Raw genomic sequence first — 20,333 nt, 5'->3', positions numbered from 1 at the left:
AAACCACTATTCACAAAAAGCTGTAACACTCATAACTATATACCAAATAAAAGAGCAACAACCTTTTGGGGTGGGAGGCGGGGGGGTGGCTACAGGCAATGCAGAGACACTGAGGAAAAAACACACTAAACTTTAATAAATCACAAAAAAATAAGAGACAAAAAACCTCAACAATGTAATTAAATAAAATGCACCTATGGCTATCTATCAAACTCTACACCTAATAATAGAGAATGAACCTTTTTCTAAAGTACCCATGGGACATGCACAAAAATTGATCATATATTAAGTTACAAGAAAATGTCAGTAAGTTCCATAAAGTAGAAATATTATAAACAACAGTCTCTAAAGTAAATGCAATAAAACCAGAAAGTAATAAACAAAATAAAAACAAAAAACCCTTCCATCTTTAAATTTAAAAGCCTTCTATTAAAAACACTTGGATTCTCATCCAAATATAGACTGAAATAAGACAGTTTTTTTAAAATGATAATATGATACATATTAATATCATATTAATATCTATGGCATACATTTAAAATGTTTTTGAGAGAAAAATTCGTGTCATTAAACACTTTCATCAGTAAAATTGAAAGAAACATGATTTTCAACTGCTAACTCAGAGGCAGGGGGTGGAGCACAAAGAAGGAAAAACTGAAGGTAAAAGCAGATCATAAGGAGGAACAGAACAGAAAAACAACAGGCCTATGCAGTAACTCAAACTCCTGGTTATTTCTTGGGAAAAAAAAAAACTAACAATACAGACAAACTGCTGGTAGTACTTTGATCAAGAAGAAAAGAAAACAGCACAAATAAAAAAATGACAAAAAGGAAACAAAATTTCAAAACCATAGGAAAACACTTTGTAGACCCCTATGTGTAACATTTAAAAACTAAAAAAATTAGTAATTTCCTAGGAAACTACAGATGATTAAGACTCACCCCACTAGAAACAGAATGCTTGAAGAGAAAAATTTACATAGAAGAATTAGAAAAAAGTGTTAAGAAATAAAAAGTAAAAATATTAAAAAGTACCATATCCAAATGGTTTCACAGGGCAACTCCAAAGTTTTCAAACACCCGATGGTCCCAATGCTCTATTAACTGTTCCCAGGAATTGAAAATGAAGGACAGCTTTTTCATTCCTTTTATGAAGCAAATGATACATTGAACCAAACTCAAACAAGATTTAGACTAGAGGCCAATATCACTTATGAACATCCATGCGAAAACCCTAAATAAAATATTAGCAACAAAATTCAACACCACACTGAGAAAATATACCATGATCAAGAGGGATTTATTCTAGGAATAAAAACTTGGTTCAATATTAGGAAATCCATTTATATACTAATAGATTTTAAAATAAAATAGGAAAAAATAGATAAAAGACAATGACAATGAACAAAACATATAAAAATAGACTTCAAACATATGAAAAATTGTTCAAACTGACACATAATCAGAGAGATACAAATTAAACCATACCGTCACACCACTCTTTACCTGTCAAACCGACAAAAATAAAAACCATGACAGCACCTTCCTTGGCAGAGCTGTGAGGAAAACAAGCCCACTCACGCGCTGATGGTGGGGCTGCAAACTGGCAAAGCGCTTCTGGGGCAGAATTTGGCAATGCTGGAAAACACTCATCCGGACTCATCTTTGGGTAGAGTTATCCCTCTTCTAGACATTTACCCTGCTGATACACCCCCAACAATATGAAAACACATATAGTCAAAGTTATTCATTTCGTCATTGCATGTAATGATACTTCTACATAAGGTGGTTAAATTATTGGTAAATTGACAACAATGAAGGACTATGCAAGTATTTAAAATTTCTAGAAGGTAATATGGAATGATTTCCAAGATATAAAGTAAAAAGAGTAAAGTATAGGAGAGTATCTATTGTATCCTACCCTTCATAGAAGAAAGATGTAAAAGAAGATCTATATCTGCTCACTTGTGCCAAAAGAAATACAGTAAGAATAGACTAGAAGCTAATGAGATTGACTACTTATACGGGATGGGTGGAAACAAAACAGAAAAATGACTCACATCTACTTAACCTTCTTATATATTATGGTTAAAAGAAATTGCCTAATAAAGTAGTAAAAACTGGGCAAACAATAGACAATTCACAAGAAACCCAAATGGTCAATACATACGGAAAGACTCTCAGCATCACTAAAAACCAGAGAATTCCAAACTAAAAAAACTAAAATAAAAACACAAAATCTGTCAGGTCTGTAAAAGTCAGTCTGCAGAAATTAAAGTCTAACAAAGCCAAGTACATGGTGGTGGTTATACTGATCCTTAATATATGAATAATATAATATTCATATTTTATAATACCTACAATATAATAAATATATTACAAATAACTTTTTAAAACTCTGACCTTGCTTCATTTTTACACTTAGAAACATTTAAACTATTAATTCTATTCTGCTGGTATTGTATCTATCCATCAATTATACTTACAATCAATCACAGAAATCAATGAATATATTTTATGAGTAAATACAAGATACTTTAGGAACAGCTGCTTTAAAATGCCAAGGGAGACCCTGACCTCAGGACAAAAGTATCTCAAAAAGTGTCATAAGATTTTCGAGAATCAGATCATTATTCTAGACATGTGAGTTCCAAGAGGAGGAACCTCATCTCCTTTTATGTTGGGATTTGTAGCTCCTACCCCAAGTAGAGAAAATATTTTAAATGTCTGATCCAAAATTCTTCAGATAAATACTAAGTCTCAGAACAAGACTTTATGAAATAAAATGCCAGGAAAATAGCAGCAGAAGAAAAAAATCACTTAATTTGTACTCTCTTTAGGTTTTACTACTTAACCAATGCTGGTACCAAAAGAAAAGAAGTCCAGTTTCATTATAGCTCCAATCCCAGCAGGAGCATGAATAAAATGAATAAAGAAGCCACAAATGAAACGCCTGTGTACCCTGGGAGTAATTGCTCAGAGTGTTCCGAGGGCGGTAGGCCAAATGAAAGGACACACTGAGAATCCACAAGCTTAAAACAACATTTTCCTACAATTATTGGCTTTTCTCCACACCTCTCCAATCCTTCTATCCAAGTTATATTTGAATTATTACATCTAAATTAGCCATTAGTTTCCCTGCACACTACAAAATATTGCAACTGGTGAAAATAACAAGGAAAAGGCTTGCAAAATGCATCCCTACACTTTTAGAGTGTAGCAAGAGGCCAGCCCCCAACAATTACCATCTTGCTTGAACCTGGACCAATCCCTCAACATCCTTGGATTTAGTTTCCATATTTGTAAAACGAGTTTTTAAAATACCTGATTAACTAGAAAGCATAAGCAGTTTTCAATACATTTTACTAGCATACATGCCTTCTTGTGCAAACTACCTGTTCATATTTTTGCTTACTTTTCTATTAGCTTGTTTTATAGTCATTTTACAGGGGTTCTTTATGTATTCTGGATACTTTGTCAGGTAAATGCCAATATTTTCATGTATGTGGACTCTTCTGTGATTTGCCCTTTTTTGCCCACTTATTTATTATGTCATTTCTTCATTATTATTTGGGAAAGCTAGGATGACACTAATCATTCTTCTCTTAATGGGTTGCTTGGTTCTGCCAATCTGCGCCTTGATTTTGCATTTTATAATTAAATGCTTTATTTTTTAATTAGATGATGTATGTACATTATAGAATTACATGTATAGAACTTTTATGATAACCTAAACATTTTATAATATACTTAAATGTGATAGATATAAATATAATCATAATGATAATAACAATAGTACCTGCCCTAACTTCTCATAGTTTGCATCAGTTGAATGATGACGTAATGATGTATCTCACAAACTGTAACACCTCAGCTGTGATAGGAAATCTCTCACAGAAAAGTCACAACTCTACCTCTAAAAGAGACATCTGAAAAATGACTCATTCACAAGTCATCAAAATTCTCATTTAATTAATAACAATCTGCAAGTTCTCAGGAACCACCTCCAACCTTAATTTACAGCACCCCAATGGAAGATCTGTTCTATCCGGGGATTCCCTATCAGAACTCCCTCCATAAAAATGTCACTTCTAATGGATTACACCTTTAATCCTACTATTTCACAATATGAGAGGGAAGCTTTAAGAGCCTATGTTAAATTGCCTGCTGACAATGACATTACTTTCTAGGTTGACCTGGAGAGCACTTCACAAATAGACTCTTAGGACTTACTGGTCATTAATAAGAATAAGAAGATGTCTGCCCCTCATTATAATATATTTCATCAGCCTCACACTTTTATGTGTACTTAGTAACATTTTATGCAGTTCCCTACATAATTTACATCTTCCTCATTTATACAACCCCCTTTAGTAATGTGACCCAGACTAATACAGACCTAAAGACTAGAACTGCAATGACTTAAAAAGACTTCACACACAACTTCAAAAAAGTCAAATTTTTACACATCGGCTCCTAAAGATAACTTAAAAAGGTAACTTAAATGCACAATGTGATAAGCAGAATAATGGTGCCAGAAAGACCCGTGTCCTAATGCCCAGAATCTGGAAATGTACCTTACATGGCAGGGGAAACTTTGCAGATATACTAAGGTTAAGGACTTACAGTTAGGGAGAATATCCTGAATTACCCGGTAAGAATCAATCTAATCACGCGAGTCCTTACAAAAAGGAAGGAGACAGAGAGTGGGTCTGAGAAACGGAACATGAAAAGGATGTGACCCACCATCTCTGGTTTTGAGAATGGAGAAGAGCCACAAGGTGGGGAAAGCAGGAAAAGGCAAGGAAAGAAAGTCTCCCCTAGATCCTCCGGGCAGAACACAACCCTGCCCATACCTTCGTTCTAACCCAAAGAAACCCATGTTGAACTCTTAACCCAAAAAACTATACAATGATAAACTTATGTTGTGGGAAGTTTTTGTGGCGGCAGCAGAAAAGTAACACACAGAGCACACCTACCTTATTTGCAGGAAAACCAACTGGGCATACTGGAACCCAGCTCCTGGTATGAAATCACAGCTATTCTACTTGCCTCCTGACAATTTAAACCGATTATTAACCCTCCCTAAGCCTCAGTGTTCTCATCTGCAAAGTTAGGCTAGTAGTACAGTAAATCCTCACACCTAATGTCTTTGGTAGTTCTGCAACTTCAAGTGAAACAACATCTACAAAACCAGTTAAGTTGCTACGGCATCTCATCAATGTTATAACAAAAGATTATTCAAAGACCTGCTACAGTACCTATCTTAAAAGAGAACTGGGTTAATGCATATAAAGCACTTAAAATAGTTTCACAAAGAGAGGCACTAAACACATCTTAACTACCACTGTTGTTGATTTTAATCGATGGTAATTTACCTACCTTCTTTTTCAATCACCCACAGAAAAAATCAAGACATCAACAGTCTTCAAACCAGTCGAGGAAATGAGGCTTTCTAAAAACTAAGGCCTGTGCGCACACCTACAAGCGTTGCGCATATGGTCCCCGCTCCTCTGAATTACCAAGCGCAGTTCTTCAGGAGCCCTCCCTGGCAGTTAAGGAAGAGGCTGACCACGTCCACGTGTCCACATGAACTCCACTAAATGGTAAACGCTAACAGGGTCTGACAGAAAAAGTGCCCATCAAAACATAAGAGTTTGTCTTATTAAAAATAACAGATGTCCCAAAATGAAGTTTGTACTGAAATTTTCCATAATTGGCATTTTCAGCTTATTTGGTATTTATATAGCACTTTTCATTTGCAAAATGCCTGCCCTATCACTTCTTCATAAGCAATTAAATCTTTATTTCACTTGGCTATTGATTGGGCAACATTTACATAAATTGACATAACCTAGCTAAGCAATGACAACACCATAAAAACCCAAAGACACGACTGATTTCCACAAAAATTAGAGGCAAATACAAATCAAATGTATAGATACATTTTCTGTTTCATAATTCCACAAACTGCAACAGCCCAAAGCACTGTCAAAACTCAAAGAACAGCAACAGTATATCAGAAAGAGATGGAAAACAAAACCTTTTAACAGAGACAGTAAGAACTTTTGTCAAGTATCAAAATAAAATCCAGTGTTTGGGGTCTTTTTAAAAAAAAATCAGTAAGTAAGCAGACTATTAGAAAAATCTAATACAATAATTCCTAGAGTAAAAGCAATATACTTCATGACTCCAAGCCTAAATAACCCTAAATTAAATCAAATGATGTTTTAAAAGGTAATTAAATATGCCCCAGCAAAAACAATATATTGTTAAGCTAGCCCCCCAAAAAGCACTTTCAATTAGTTATAGAAAATGTATTGATTGAATCCAAATAATGTTTTCTACCTTTTCTACCATTTCATTATTTCAAGCTCTATAGGACTACAGAACTAATTAGAACTGTAACAACTATAATTCTTATCCGAAAAGCCAATGGTAACTGACACTGTATTTGTTTAAAAGGCGTGGAGGAAGATGTCAAAGGTGGGCACACACAGGGCATCCTACAGAAGTTACCCAGACCCCTCCTACCCACTTAGCACGGCAACAGCAGACAGGCAGCTCCTGGCCGAGGCCCAGCGCGGAGCGGGATTCTCCGATGCTCAGGGCTCAGCCACGCCACAATCCCCCTAAAGCCTTGCATACAGATTCGAAGTATGCTCTCCCTCCCCCAGCTTTAAATATAAGCCAGAATGGCTCTCCTTTATCTTATTCACCAGACTATTAGGTAGTCCAAGAAGAAATATGATTTTGAGGCTATGTTCTCAAAGTACATTGCATGTGTGTGCACATGCGCGTGCATCAGGCACATAGGAAGGGAAGAGGCCACTGAAAGATACAAGACTCAAGATACAGGAAAGGGGCCACACATGCCAAAGCCTTCAAGGGCCACACAGGGAGTGTAATACATGAAGCAGCTAAGTCAAAGCTAATAGGAGTGGCCCTGGCCCGGTACCTCGGTTGGAGAGAGTGTCCTTCCCATGTGCCAAGGTTGTGGGTTTGATCCCCAGCCAGGGCCAAGTACAAGAATCAACCAACGAGTGCATAAATAAGTGGAACAACAAATTAATGTTTCTCTCTCCCTCTTTTCCTCCTCCCTCTGTAAGTTTCAATTTAAAAATAAAAAGCTGCTAAAAGGAGCAACAGAAATTACAGCAAAAATGACAATACACACCCCATAAAAAAACATTCAAACACAACTTCAGAAAAACAAACAATGCCGGTCAAATAAAACGCATCTACAGCTGATTCAGCAGGCAGGCCAGATTCAGCTGCTGTTTCCAACCATGATAAATGCCAACAGGCCCAATCAATCTTCTTAAACCTTACTCCTTCACAGGAAGGCAAAGTGCTCATCACAAGACCCAAGACACTAACCTCGGGCCCCCCAGGCCTGCAGGCATCCCCAGTCTTTGCCTAGAAGCTGCAGTATACCAAAAAGAAGTGTAGTGGCTGGAGAATTAACTACTTACCACTTGAGGTTCCAGGAGTTGAATACTGAGAGGTATCGAGAAACTTTCGAGGAGTGGGAAGGTTTGTAACATCAATCAGCGGAACAGGAGGAACGTCTTTCACAAGGGCGCTGAAGGGAGAAGGAGCAGTAGTTACTACTTTCTCCCAGAACAACTCAAGTCCCACTAAATGCCCGTCCCTTATCACTTTGTTTCTCTTATGAGCCCTCTTTACACTGTGACTTCAAATATCTCCCAAGTGAAGTGGTGATTGTCACAGGCAGGGATAACAATGTATTTCCAAGGGTTCCAAGTACTTAAATATTTAGTCTTTTCATTTCGATGCAAGGTCTAAAAAGAAAAATGATGTGTGTTCTGGATCATCTGGATGCCACCTTAGAACCAAATTACACCGTGCAATTTCAGTACCCTCCTTTGTTTCTGAATAACAATTAACTTATCAGCAAAGAAAGAGCAAATGACACCGTATCTTGATAAACAAATGAAGGTTTAACTAGTTAAGCCTAATTTGTGTTTTTCAAGCTATAGTTTTTTGACATACTCTGGGAGTTCACTGTTTTTAGTTTTCTTTAAAAGAGGTTTGTATATTTCATCATGTTGAGAATCACTACAATAAAAGATGACTTAAGGAATCTCAGACACGTTAATTCAGTAACGTATATATATTTACCTTTATATATTTATTGTATATATTTATTACCTTTACCAAAAAAGCCTCGCACCTCATCTTAATGATTAACTTTATAATCTCCAAAATATACACCTTAATTTCAAATGACACAAAGACTATTAAAAAATTAAATTTTCAAGTTAATTCCCATTTATAGGCATCTGTTAGGTCCAAGAATATAGGCAACGCCAGGGCAAATAAGCCCTGTGACCTGCCTTCCAGAAACTGAACCATCGTACAGCACCTATGACAGAAAAGCTCCTCTAAATCTCAAGGGTAAAGAAGTCAAAGCCAAAAACAGTTCTCATCTCCCCTTTCCCGTCCCCACACACTTCATCTGTAGCAGTTGCTACCCTTAGAAATGACCCACATAATGAGTCACTATGGCAGAGGGGAGCAGGGATGAGGCCTCACCCGCAGGAAGGCTCTCTCCAAATGGGATACAAGGGTGCGTGCAGTTCTCAACATCGGACCCCCTCCACAGTGATGGAGCCCCAATCTCCCGCCTACACCACTTTTGGAGCCCAAGTGCTAGGTAAGTGTATATTTTTAAGCTACTTAAAAAAACAAGCATATCCTTTCAGAAAACTCTGAAAAATAAACTTTGTGTTAAAGGGCAAAAATTATCATTTAAGGTATTTTTATCCAGTGCTGGTAACGTGTGATCCACTGGCATAGGCCATAAGGATAACTGTGACAGTCATCAACGTCTCCCTTTTCACTTAATACAGAGAAGAGAATCATGACTCAAGTCTGAAGCATCTGTTAGGTGCCTGGCACTGTGCCCCCTGCAGAGGACGTGACTATGACTGAGGTAGGAGCTAAACCAAACTTAGCACATTTCCAACTGTTGGAATCGCTTGCAGACTAATGTGAAACAGCCTCAAGTGAAGCGTAACACATAGAAAAAGTAGCACGACAGCATTTGCCACGAACTGAACTGATACAGTTCCAATAACTCTTTTCCCTCAGTGTAAAGCTGTAATTTCCTACTCACCTAAACTATCTTAAGAAAATCCAACAGCACTTTCAAATCCACTAGTTTATCACAACAGTATGTCTATCAGATCAATGGGCAAATCCATCAGATCATGCATGCACACATGTCTCTTTCATATATTGACTACTGTTGTCTTCTCATTTTTCTTTTCAACTGCCTCATCCTTTTCACCTGCATTTTACTCACAATCGGAAAACCAGCTCCATACATCTCCCTAACCCCCAGACATGCATGACCAAGGAGCGTGTTTAATGGTACTGCTATTGAATAAATAAGTTGTTCATTTCAATTCTAAGAAAAATATATACTTTATAAGTTCCATAACAAAAGTGGGGAAATTATTTTTAAAGCACTGTTAAATGAAGGTACAATTAGCAGGTAAGTTCAGGTACAGAGCTGGAATACTGCCTGCCAAGCCCATAAACAAAGCAGTAAAGTGAGTACGTATGTGTATGCACAGTGATTATGTGTATATATGTGAGTATAATATATGCTTCTATAAACACAGATGTGCACATGGTTCACTTTAGATCAAAACCTATCATTACTTTCTCAATTTTTACCTAGAAATATATTTTAGTTAAATATATAGGGAGATAAACGGCTTGCCATTTTACCTTTGAAAAAAATATCCTGCTGACTTTATTATCAGAGCCAGAAGGACCCTCAAACTCCATCAATAAACTTTCAGAAAGTCAATTTACTGCAAACCTATTTTCATAGACTCATCTCTCTTTCTAAAATTTTCCCTTGGGCTTCAATTTTCTCCTTTGTGAACAATAACCCAAAGGCAAGTCACTCAGCAAATCACTTTTAGTTTTTCTCTTGTTCTCTTATGGAAGGACTTAATCTCAAGAGTTCAAGAGGACTCTTCCTTTAGTCACTACAGACAAGAAACTCAACAGAAGTGTAGGTGCCATTTCACTAGCAGGTACAAACCTCAGTTTCTACTTCAGATAATCAGAAAAAGCCTGTTCTCATCATACACCAGAGATAAAGTTCAGAAAGTATTAATTACTAAATTAAATGGTAACTTCAAAGGGTTTTGAATCTCTCAGAGGAAATACTTTTGCAAACAAACAAAAAAATTGTACTGTTCTTTTCAAGTTTCTAATTAAAGGAATGATCTGAACTAAGTTATTTTGAAAAATATTGATAGGAGTTATTTTTCTTTTTAAATACATTTGATTGCAAATTTTTATTTAAAATCCATTCAGAATCATTCATATTTGAGTTTTTCAAGATAACTGATGAGCATGAGCCCATCTCCCCAAAATTACTAATTATATATTGTGACCAAATGTGATCTATTAAATAACTGCATGGTAGCACACAGGAAAAACTATAAAACATATTAAACTGGTCCAAAACAACAACTCCTACCACCACAACCCCAAGAACTTTCTGGCTGTTAACCATCCATCCAATTAGTAAGGAGCTACTTCTAAATGTGTTTGATTTCAGTATTTCAAGCCATGAAAAGTTTGCGTTTCTTTTTTAAGAAGGATTAGAAGTACTAACATCTTATTAAACATTTGCTTTTTAATTAGAACTTATTTCTGTTCCTTCTTTAGTAATAAATAGATCCAACTATGTCCAAAATTTACAGCAACAATTCATTTGGTTGATTTTATTCTCAAACTAAAACTTGACAGATGTGAGTTGTAAATCTACTAACTAATACATTTACCTCTATAACCCCAACAGCTGGCACAGTACCTGTCAAAGATCAAGTGCTCATAAAAGTTTATTAAATCAAACTGAGCTGAGAAATAGCTATCAAGGATAATATGCCCTTAGTAAGAAAACTTAACTGAAGAATGAAACAGAAATGACTGGCACAGTAATTTTCTATAGTTCTAAGATCTGCTGGAACATACAGAAAAAAATAATGAGTGATTCAGAGAGTATAAAAGTCAAAAACAATCATGATCTCAAATGACAGGCCAAGGATTGATGACAAAATAAAGTGAAGTTAAAATCTAAGCAGAGAGGGGAAAAAAGAAAAAAGAAAGATAACAGAAAGAAAACCAACAAAGGAAAAAATGAAAAGACCAAACAGTGAGGCAGCACATAACGCACTGGCGTCAAGGTCGCCCTTTACACACCCAGACACAAACATGGACACTGACGCTCATGAGTCTAAAATTTTCTCCTCCTCAAACTAGTGTTCCAGAAAGCAAGATTAATCAAGTATTAACCCAGAGTGCATGCAATAAATAAAAGGATTATTTTTAAAATAACTTTTTACTGATTTTACTTGCTTATAGGAGGTAAGATCCAAAAACAAAAAAAAAAAACAAAAAAAAACCCTGGAATTTATTTATAAAAAAATTGTATATTTATACTTACATGTTTAAACCTCAGTCACCTTCAAAGTACTCTCCACTTGATGAAAGACACCTATCCAGGCCTTTTTACCCCTGCTCAAAACAGTTTTTGAACACATCGATTTTGATGCCTTTTGGTGCTTCTGCTGTTGTTTGTTTCACCTCTTCCACACTGGCAAAACGTTTCCCTTTGAGGACTTTTTTCCACAAGAGGAAACAAAAATGCTGCTCAGAGAGCGATGGGGTGAATAGGGAGGGTGGGGCAGGAGGGCTCAAAAGCTGCTAAACACGCAGCACAGTGTGAGCAGGTGTGCTCTGAAATACCCATGATGAAATAGCAAACTCTTTGAAAGTCTTCAAAAAAAAAATTCACTGAAGCCAAATGCAGCCTCTCACAACAACGCCGGTTGGTACACTGGTACAGATGGGTTCCTGAAACACTCATCTAGTGTAGGGGCAGGAAATAATTCTTTTTGGGCGGGGGGGAGGGGTGTCTTCCCTTGTAAAGATACAATGGGTTCCTTTTTGAAAATACAAAAAAAATCTACTAATTTTGGCGAAAGGCCCTTCCAAAACACTGGACAGAACGAAGCCTCTGACTGTTCATCCCCGACACGCACACGTGCGCACACACACACGCGCGCACGCACACACACACACACACAAATCGTGCATTCCCAGCCCCCCCCACATACACACACATAAACTGTACACATTCTCTTTTTTCAACATTCTGTGGACGATCCTGTATAGAATTTTAAATCCTAGTTTTTCCCTTCAACAGTAAACATTTTGCCATTTCATTAAAAATGATCTTCAAAAGCACAATTAATAACTGTTTTATCATTAAAGTAATAATAATACGTGTACAAGGCTCATGACAAGTCTACTCACAGGGCAGAGAGTAGGCAATAAGTCCTTCATACGCAATCCCCCGCCCCCTTTTCATTTCCCACAGGTAATTCTTTTTAAGTTGGCATTTCTGCATTATCCTTTCAGGGATTTTTCTACACACATACATTTATATTCAGGGGTGTCCAAACTTTCGGCATCTCTGGGCCGCATTGGAAGAAGAAGAGTTGTCTTGGGCCACACATTAAATACACTGCCACACGTAATCACAAAAAAATCTCACAATGTTTTAAGGGAATTTACAATTTTGTGTTGGGCTGCATTCACAGCCATCCTGGGCTGCACACGGTCCGCAGGCTGGAGGTTGGACACCCCTGAAAGTATACAGATTTAAATATATATCATTTCCATTCTTTTCTACTTCAAAAATATCTGTTCTTTACATGTATGTGCTTTCATGTGATTTCTTTTCTCCAGCAGCAGAAGCTTGTTGTTGGGTGTTTGCATGTTTGTTTTTGGATACCAACAATCGAAACAGTCTTCTCTCCAGGTCAAAGCAAAAAAGAAAGAGGACACCACTTTGTATCATAAAAGTTGAAGGAGGCCAGACATGCCCCAGGCTCAACAAAATGAATGCTTCCAGCCATGACTTCGAATCTTGAGGATATAAAGAAAAGATGGAGGGACATGTAGAGAATTTACCTGAGACTGAAAACTCGAGCAGGTGCAGGCAAGGCCCCGTGGGCAGCGACCAACCAGACAGACCCTCCCCGTGACTTGTCTGTGCTGTGTATTCAGCTGCTTTGCTGCCCTGAGGCCCTCCTGCTTTATAGCTGATCGCAGATTTTGTGACCTACCTGATAACTTTCCACTAAATTCCTGTCCTTATTTTACTTTCCAAGATTGAGTTCTACTATTGGCAGTCAAGAGCACTGGTAAGATAACATGTTTTATTTGCTGTTTTCGCTAGTGATTTTTCAATGTAGAAATCTTTAACTACACATATCTAGGCTAACATACATGAATTTAAATAAATGAAACACTTTCCTCTAATTATTAAAATCCAAAATGAAACAATTTCTGACTCACCTTAAGCAAGAATCCACATTCCTTTCTATCTCCTGCCCATCCAAATTTCACAGTCTCTACTAACAATGTTGAGATATACAATGAATCCTGTTTATTACTGTATTCTTTGATCACATATACCTTCTCTTTATCATGCATTTATTTTTATTGAAATATATTAGACATATAATGTGTAAATTTAATGTGTACACGTTAATTTGAAACACATATTGTAATATGACTGCCATTGCAGTGATAATTAGCACTGTATTTTTTAAAGAAATAGAACAAAAAAAAAAATCAGATTTGTATGGAACCACAAAAGACAATAGCCAAAGCAATCCTGAGGGAAAAAAAACAAAGCCAGAAGTATCACACTACCAATTTACACTACAAAGCAAGAACAGTCACAATAGCATGGTACTGCAGAAAGACAGACACACAGACCAAAGGAACAGAAGTGACAACCATGTGTCTGACCAAATAATTTCAGCTAAGGAGCCAAAATCATACAACGGAGAAAAGGAAGCCTCTTCAAAAAATGGTGCTGGAGAAACTGAAAAGCCACATGCAAAAGAATGAAACTAGACTGCTATTAAATCTTTTTCAAAGTAATGTTCAGCTAATATTTTTGATCTTGTAAAACTAGATTTGTCAACTATTTAATGTAAATTTACATATTTACTGGTATACAGACCTCGCAGTAGCTATAAACTACCTACAACTTGTTCTCAAGTTGCTAAATCTGATTTTTATCAGAGGGTTCATCATTGAGTACTCAGAAAATTACAGTGATTTATTCTTCGTTAATTTATATCTCAGGATGTCTCTCTGCCACCCATGCATATCAGTGTCCTCTTGGCTGGGTATAGAAATCTTTGGTGACAAGTCTCCGGATTCAACACTTTGTCAGCTTTGCTTTGTCTGCTGTGTTCTGGCATTTCCTGGTCAGCAGATGCCGATTCTCACTCCTTTCTATGGATGAGGACCAGGGAAACTGTATAAAACAGAAGACCCAAATAGCAGTGGCCTAAGTAAAACAAAGGTTTTCCTTCCTGTCACATAAAAGATGTAATCTATTCGAGGCTATTAACAGAGGATCCATGTTATTACAGAAATTAAAGTGTGGCTTCATCCAGAATGTCCCCTCATGTCTAACATGGATTAATGGCTCCAATCCATGTTCTACATGGAAAGTAAAAGAAGGCAAGCGAAGGGTAAAAGAGTATAAGCATACCAATTTAGCTGACACCTCTAAAGAACTTTCCGATGAGCCCCAGTCCAGCAGCTTGCAAGCAGAAGTCTCACTAATTACTATTAGCTATACAGGAAGCTAGAAAATGCAGTCGTGTAGCTGGGCACGTGGCCACTAGGAACAAAGTTGTGGTTAAAAATGAAGAAGGGGAGAATAAATATCGGATGGGCAGATAACCATCACTGTCACCACAGGTAACAAATTTTCTTACTGCTACTTACAGAATTTGGTTTTGAAATTCATAAAAATTTCTAGCTCATATCTAAGAGTAACTTTTTTTTCATTAATTTTACCTTGAAATCTTTTGATTTGCAGATCTAAGTTTTGGGGGGGTTTTTTCCTGTTTAAGTAGCTTTCTTTATTTACACTGTAGGTATTGCTTCTGTTTCTCTATTTGTTTGCTAGGGCTGCCATAACAAAATATCTCAGACTGGGTGGCTTCACAAACAGCAATTTATTTTTTCACAGTTCCGGAGGCCAGAATCCAAGCTCAAGACACTGGCGGGGCTGCTTTATTTTGACGCCTCTCTCCTTGGTTTGTACGAGGTCATCTCATCACATGGTCTTCCCTCTGAGCAAATCTATGCCCAAAATTCGTCTTATATTCAACAAGCGCCCAGCCTGATGACTTCCTTTTAACTTACTTACTTCTTAAAAGACTCTACCATTAAATTTAATCACAACTTCTGGTACTGAGAGTTAGAACTTCAACACATAAATTTTAGGTGGAGACAATTCAGCCTATAGCACTATAATTTTATTGTCACTCTGCAGAATACCTAAAATCATTGAATTGATAGCTATTCTCCATTTTTCATACATATTATCTTTCTTTTGTCATCTTGTCTCTTTTTCATAATAAGGAAGTTTTCCCTCCCTATCAGTGATTCAAGTCTCCTCTCTAATGCTTTCAACAAAGACTTTATTTCCCTACTTTATTTTGGTTTTCCTTATATTTCATTCATGTTTTCGTTTTTCCTTTTTGTATCTTTCCCATTTCCCCTCTTGTCCCTCCCTATTAACGTTTCATAGAAGCTACATGTTTCACAGAAGCTTGACGCATACAACCACAAAATTTCAGTAACCTTCGACAACAAGCACATATCCTGATGGCTGGCTGACCCGGGCTGGGCAGCTCAGCTGATCCTGGACAAGTTCCACGTGTCTCTCATCCTCTTCCTGGGACCAGCGCCACTGGGGCAGACGCAGCAGCACAAGAGGGCATGCTCGCTGGCACACGCCCACTGCAAGCTCTTCCTTGTGCCATGTGCTAATGGACTGGCAAAAGCAAGAGCCCATAAATCCAAAAGCAGAAAACGCATTTTTTTCCACTCAAGTCGAGGAGAGATAATTTTGAAAAATAATCTAATCTTTTCCATCTTCTGAGAAACCATAAGCTTCCGTCTCCTAAAGGTTTCCTGTTTTGCTTTATAAAATGTTTTTCAAATAAATGCTTTATGTTTTTTTTAATAATTTACTGGTTTTAGAGGAAGAGGAAAAAAGAAATAGAGAAAGAAACAGAAAGAAACATCAATTTGTTGTTCCACTTAATTATGCATTCTTGTACACGCCCTGATTGGGGATTGAACCCGCAACCTTGGCATATTGGGACAATGCTCTAACCAACTGGGCTACCCAGCCAAGGCTAAATGATCTTTTCTGAGACCTCAGGGTAATGCTCATTTTCTCGTATGCTACAGACTATTTTCATAGGAACCAGAGTTTTGTTTTTTTTTTTTAATCTTTGTATGGGAAGAAATCTATCAAGACCTGCCATTTACCACCAGACACTGTGGAAGGAAGTTCCTAAGCATGGCCTCCCCCACCCCCACTACTCTCTACTAAAGGTACCGGCAGTTATTCTATTTCTATCCAGTGTTGAAGTTGTCTCAGGTATATAACCCTTAGCTCAGCTTGTGTGTCAGGCAGAAGTGTTTCTAGCGCCCACATGCAGGAAAGAGACAGAAACTCCTCGTTCTCTGGCAGTGTCTCCGACTAAACTGCAGCTTCACACACAAAGTCAGAAATCTTTGTCTGAACAGGTAGGTCTTTATAAAGATTCCATTCCCAGCATGCTCTGCTTCCAGCATTCCTCTTGCCCACAGGTGACGAAAAAGTATGACCAAGTAGATAGCAGTAGATGGTGCTAAACTGCCCTCTGAAAAGACCTTATGCCTATTTTAAAGGACTTTTGGTTGGACATGACGTGCACAGCTCTCTGCTCCATGTTAATAACGCCAATGCCCTGCTGTCTCAACTTTCTCCAGATATGGTCTATTCCCGACCAGGTCTACACTAACCCAATGAATGTCTTGCGTCCACCCCAGGCCCGGCAATGCAGGACTCTCCTGAGCTACTCCAGAGAAAGGGTTGTCAGAAGCTGAAAACAATCCTAAGTAACAAAGAATCTTATAACTTCAGTCCATATAGCTACATTTCTTAATTAGGTTGACTTCGCTATCCAATTTAAGGATTTTTTTTCTCTTCCTTCTGGGATAAACCAGAGCATCTCTGATCCAGTATATTGAAGGCCCACAGTAAACATTTATGTGTCTTTACATAAAGGTCCATAATAAATGTGCAATGAAGGAATGAACAAATTTTGAGCGTCAGCCTTTCAGAGTATGGAGTATTTTCAAAGACAATATGTTAAAAGGAGAAGTAAAATAAACTACAACAATATTCTGGAAAACAAATAATATTCCTTAAACTTCTACACTGCCACAGTACACTGTGGCAAAGAGCCCCTCTAACCAACCTCATTCTCCCTTTGTCCTTGTTGCGCTGCACGACTCGGCCAGTGGATTTGATGTACAGGTGCCGGTGCAGTTCATCTATGAGAACCAAGTGAAGATTCATCTTTTTGCTGTGAAGCTCCAACCTAAGGTCACTCAGCCCTTCCACCTGGAGCAGGGGGCCCTCCAGAGACTCGACTGCTGACACCTGAAGAGGGGAAAAAAGATGGTTGAGTACAATAAATAATCTAGCAATATTATAAATATGAAAGGTTATTTTTTAAAGGATACTGTAAGCGGAGAGATTATGAAAATCTTACGAGCCTACATCTGACCCCAGAATACAGCGGCCCCCCTTATCCGTGGTTTCACATTTGGCAATTTCAGATACCTGGGGTCCAACCACAGTCCAAAAATATTACATGGAAAAATTCCAGAAGTAAACAACTCATGAGTCTTAATCTGTATGCCGTTCTGAGTAGTGTGATGAAACCTCACGCTACCCAGGTCTGACCGGCCCCTGACATGAGTCATCCCTGTGTGCTGCGTACACACACTACATACGCTACCTGCCCCGCTAGTCACTCACTTCGTGGCCAGCTCGGTTATCAGAGCAACTGTCATGGTATCACAGTGCTTGTGTTCAAGTCACCCCTATTTTAATAATGGCCCCAAAGTGCAAGAGTACTGATGCTGGTAATTTGAATATGCCAAAGATACGTGGTAAAATGCTTCCTTTAAGTGAAAAGGTAAAAATGTTCAACTTAATAAGAAAAACAAATTGCATGCTGAGATTGCTAAAACCTATCTTCTTTCTGTGAAATTGCCTAATTTATAAATCAAACTTTTTAGCAGGTGTATCTAAAGACAGAAACAATAGCACATATAGGGTTCGGTATGATCCACGGTTTCACGCATCCACAGGGGGTTCTGGAACACACGCCCTGTGAATGAGGGCTGACTATGGCACAGTGTGGATAGGCCTAGTTCTGCCTTTAAAGGATTTAACATCTGAGACACAGACCACTGAAGACAACAATCTTGATAAACAGGAAAGCATCTAAAGTACTGCAACAAAGCCATACGTACATGTGATAGCCCCACACACATTGCCTATCAACAGACACAAGTAAAATGACCTCTGCAAATAAATGATTATGTCGTTCATATCCTCACAAGAATTCCATGTATTAATGCTTATGTCAACTTTCAAAGCTAGCCTTTAAGACTAAAGAAAAGCACGCGGGAAGTTTCGTGAATACGCCCCATGGCGACCAGGAATCAGAGCAGGGTTGGCCTGAGCCCGCCTGTGCATCCGCTGAGGCTGGGCCCTGTCTCGCTCGCTCGCGTGCGCGCGCACCCGGAGGCCAGTGCAGTCTTTGCCCGAATGCTACCGGCACAGGAGGACTCACCACCACTCCAAGGCCTCACCCGGTTTGATAGAAAAAATGGTCTTTCAACGGAGAACGGAAGATAAACCAAGCAGAGGGAGACACTCCTTGGGTAAAGTGCCATTTGGGAAACTTTAAGACAAAATAGATTGGATGAATAAAAATGGTGTAGGAATGCCTACAACAGGTGGAGAAGATAGGAACTCAGGGAACCTGGAGCAATTCATTTTGAAACCAAGGCGTATAGATTTCAAAAAAAACAGCATATATGATATGATCCCATTTATCCGTGTATATAAAATTATATTTATTTCTTAATGTATAAAGGTCTTATGTACTTTCAATGAAAAAACCTTAAAGAGAATATTCTAGGTATTATTCCTTGGGAGAGAGAAAGGGGAAGGCAGAGTAACACAAAGAATGCAAAAGTAGTAATAACAACAGCAGAGAAGAGCTGGCCACAGCTGAAGGTGGGGGGCGGGGGACAGAATACTACCACCCACCCACTTCCCTGAAGAGATTAGCGTGCTGCGCCTATTACCTGCTTAGCTTATACTTCTAAATATCCCTAATATGTACAAACAAAGGCAATTACTAATAATACTTACTGCAGGGTAAAAACATTAAATGTACTTATGCAAATGAACATGCCCCTAAAAAATTAAGCATTTCTACAAAAGCAACAGACAATGAAAGCCATGAAACACACCAGCGGTACGTGCCGCTCACAGATCTATACCAACACACCCAGGCCTGGCGGAGCTTGTGGGCTGCGAGCACAGAAAGCTGGGGAGCTGCCCGATGCGAGCTGGCCTGAGGCGGGAGGAAAAGCAAAGGCTAAGCCGCAAACGTCTCACTCGTTGTGTGATACGCTATAATCAAATGTCAGCAGCAAATAAGTTCCCTTAAGTTAACCAAGAAAGAATCAGGGAATGAAGGAGTGACAAGCCCTGGGCCAGCGCTGCCCTCTGACGCCTGCCAGTTCATTTTCATGCTGACTTGCAGCTGCCCCCGCTCGCGAGCCCCTGGGCCTTGCACAAGCTGCCAGCAATTCCAAATGGAAAGGCAGCCTTGCAAAATGACCAAAGTGTCCCCAAGGAGGAAAAACAACAACAAATTCATTCACACTTGTGCTCTAAAATGGATTTTTAACTTGAGTCTCTAGCAGAGAAAAGAGGATGCATTAACCTTTAGTGACATGGAGATCCAGAAAATGAAAAATAATTTGGTAAACCACTGGTCCATCATGTAGCCTTATCCCTTATGGTAATTAAATCCAACTGAGATATTTAAGCTTAAAAATCACCCACTGCACATCTGCACTTGATTTGTTTGAAGGAATATGCATGGAAGGTTTTTAACCCAAATAGCTCAAGTTTCAAATACAAAATTATATGACAATGTCAACTTTCAAAGACACCTAATTAAAATTTTAAAAAATATTTTTATATTTAATGTATTGACTGGGGGGTCGGGGGAGAGATAAACATCAATTTGTTGTTCCGCTTATTTCTGCATTCGTTGGTTGATTCTTGTACATGCCCTGACTACTGATGG

General features: G+C 38.2%; 1 protein-coding gene across 1 annotated transcript in view; it reads right to left on the bottom strand.

Annotated features, from left to right (window-relative positions):
* EXOC4 (exocyst complex component 4) overlaps positions 1–20,333 on the bottom strand; it is a 675,497-nt gene that overhangs the window by 604,430 nt on the left and 50,734 nt on the right. The window contains exons 4-5 of the mRNA XM_054564275.1: positions 17,409–17,593; positions 7,476–7,585 (exon numbers count right to left, since the gene is read on the bottom strand). Of these exons, the coding sequence (XP_054420250.1) occupies positions 7,476–7,585; positions 17,409–17,593 (295 nt within the window). The remainder of the gene's footprint in view (positions 1–7,475; positions 7,586–17,408; positions 17,594–20,333) is intronic.

Source organism: Pteronotus mesoamericanus, unplaced genomic scaffold (assembly GCF_021234165.1).
Source record: "Pteronotus mesoamericanus isolate MK-2021 breed Mesoamerican mustached bat unplaced genomic scaffold, CSHL_Meso_final scaffold_85, whole genome shotgun sequence".
Lineage (NCBI taxonomy): Eukaryota > Metazoa > Chordata > Mammalia > Chiroptera > Mormoopidae > Pteronotus > Pteronotus mesoamericanus.
Note: the sequence above shows the minus strand (reverse complement) of the source record. Positions and strands in the feature narration are given on the sequence as shown.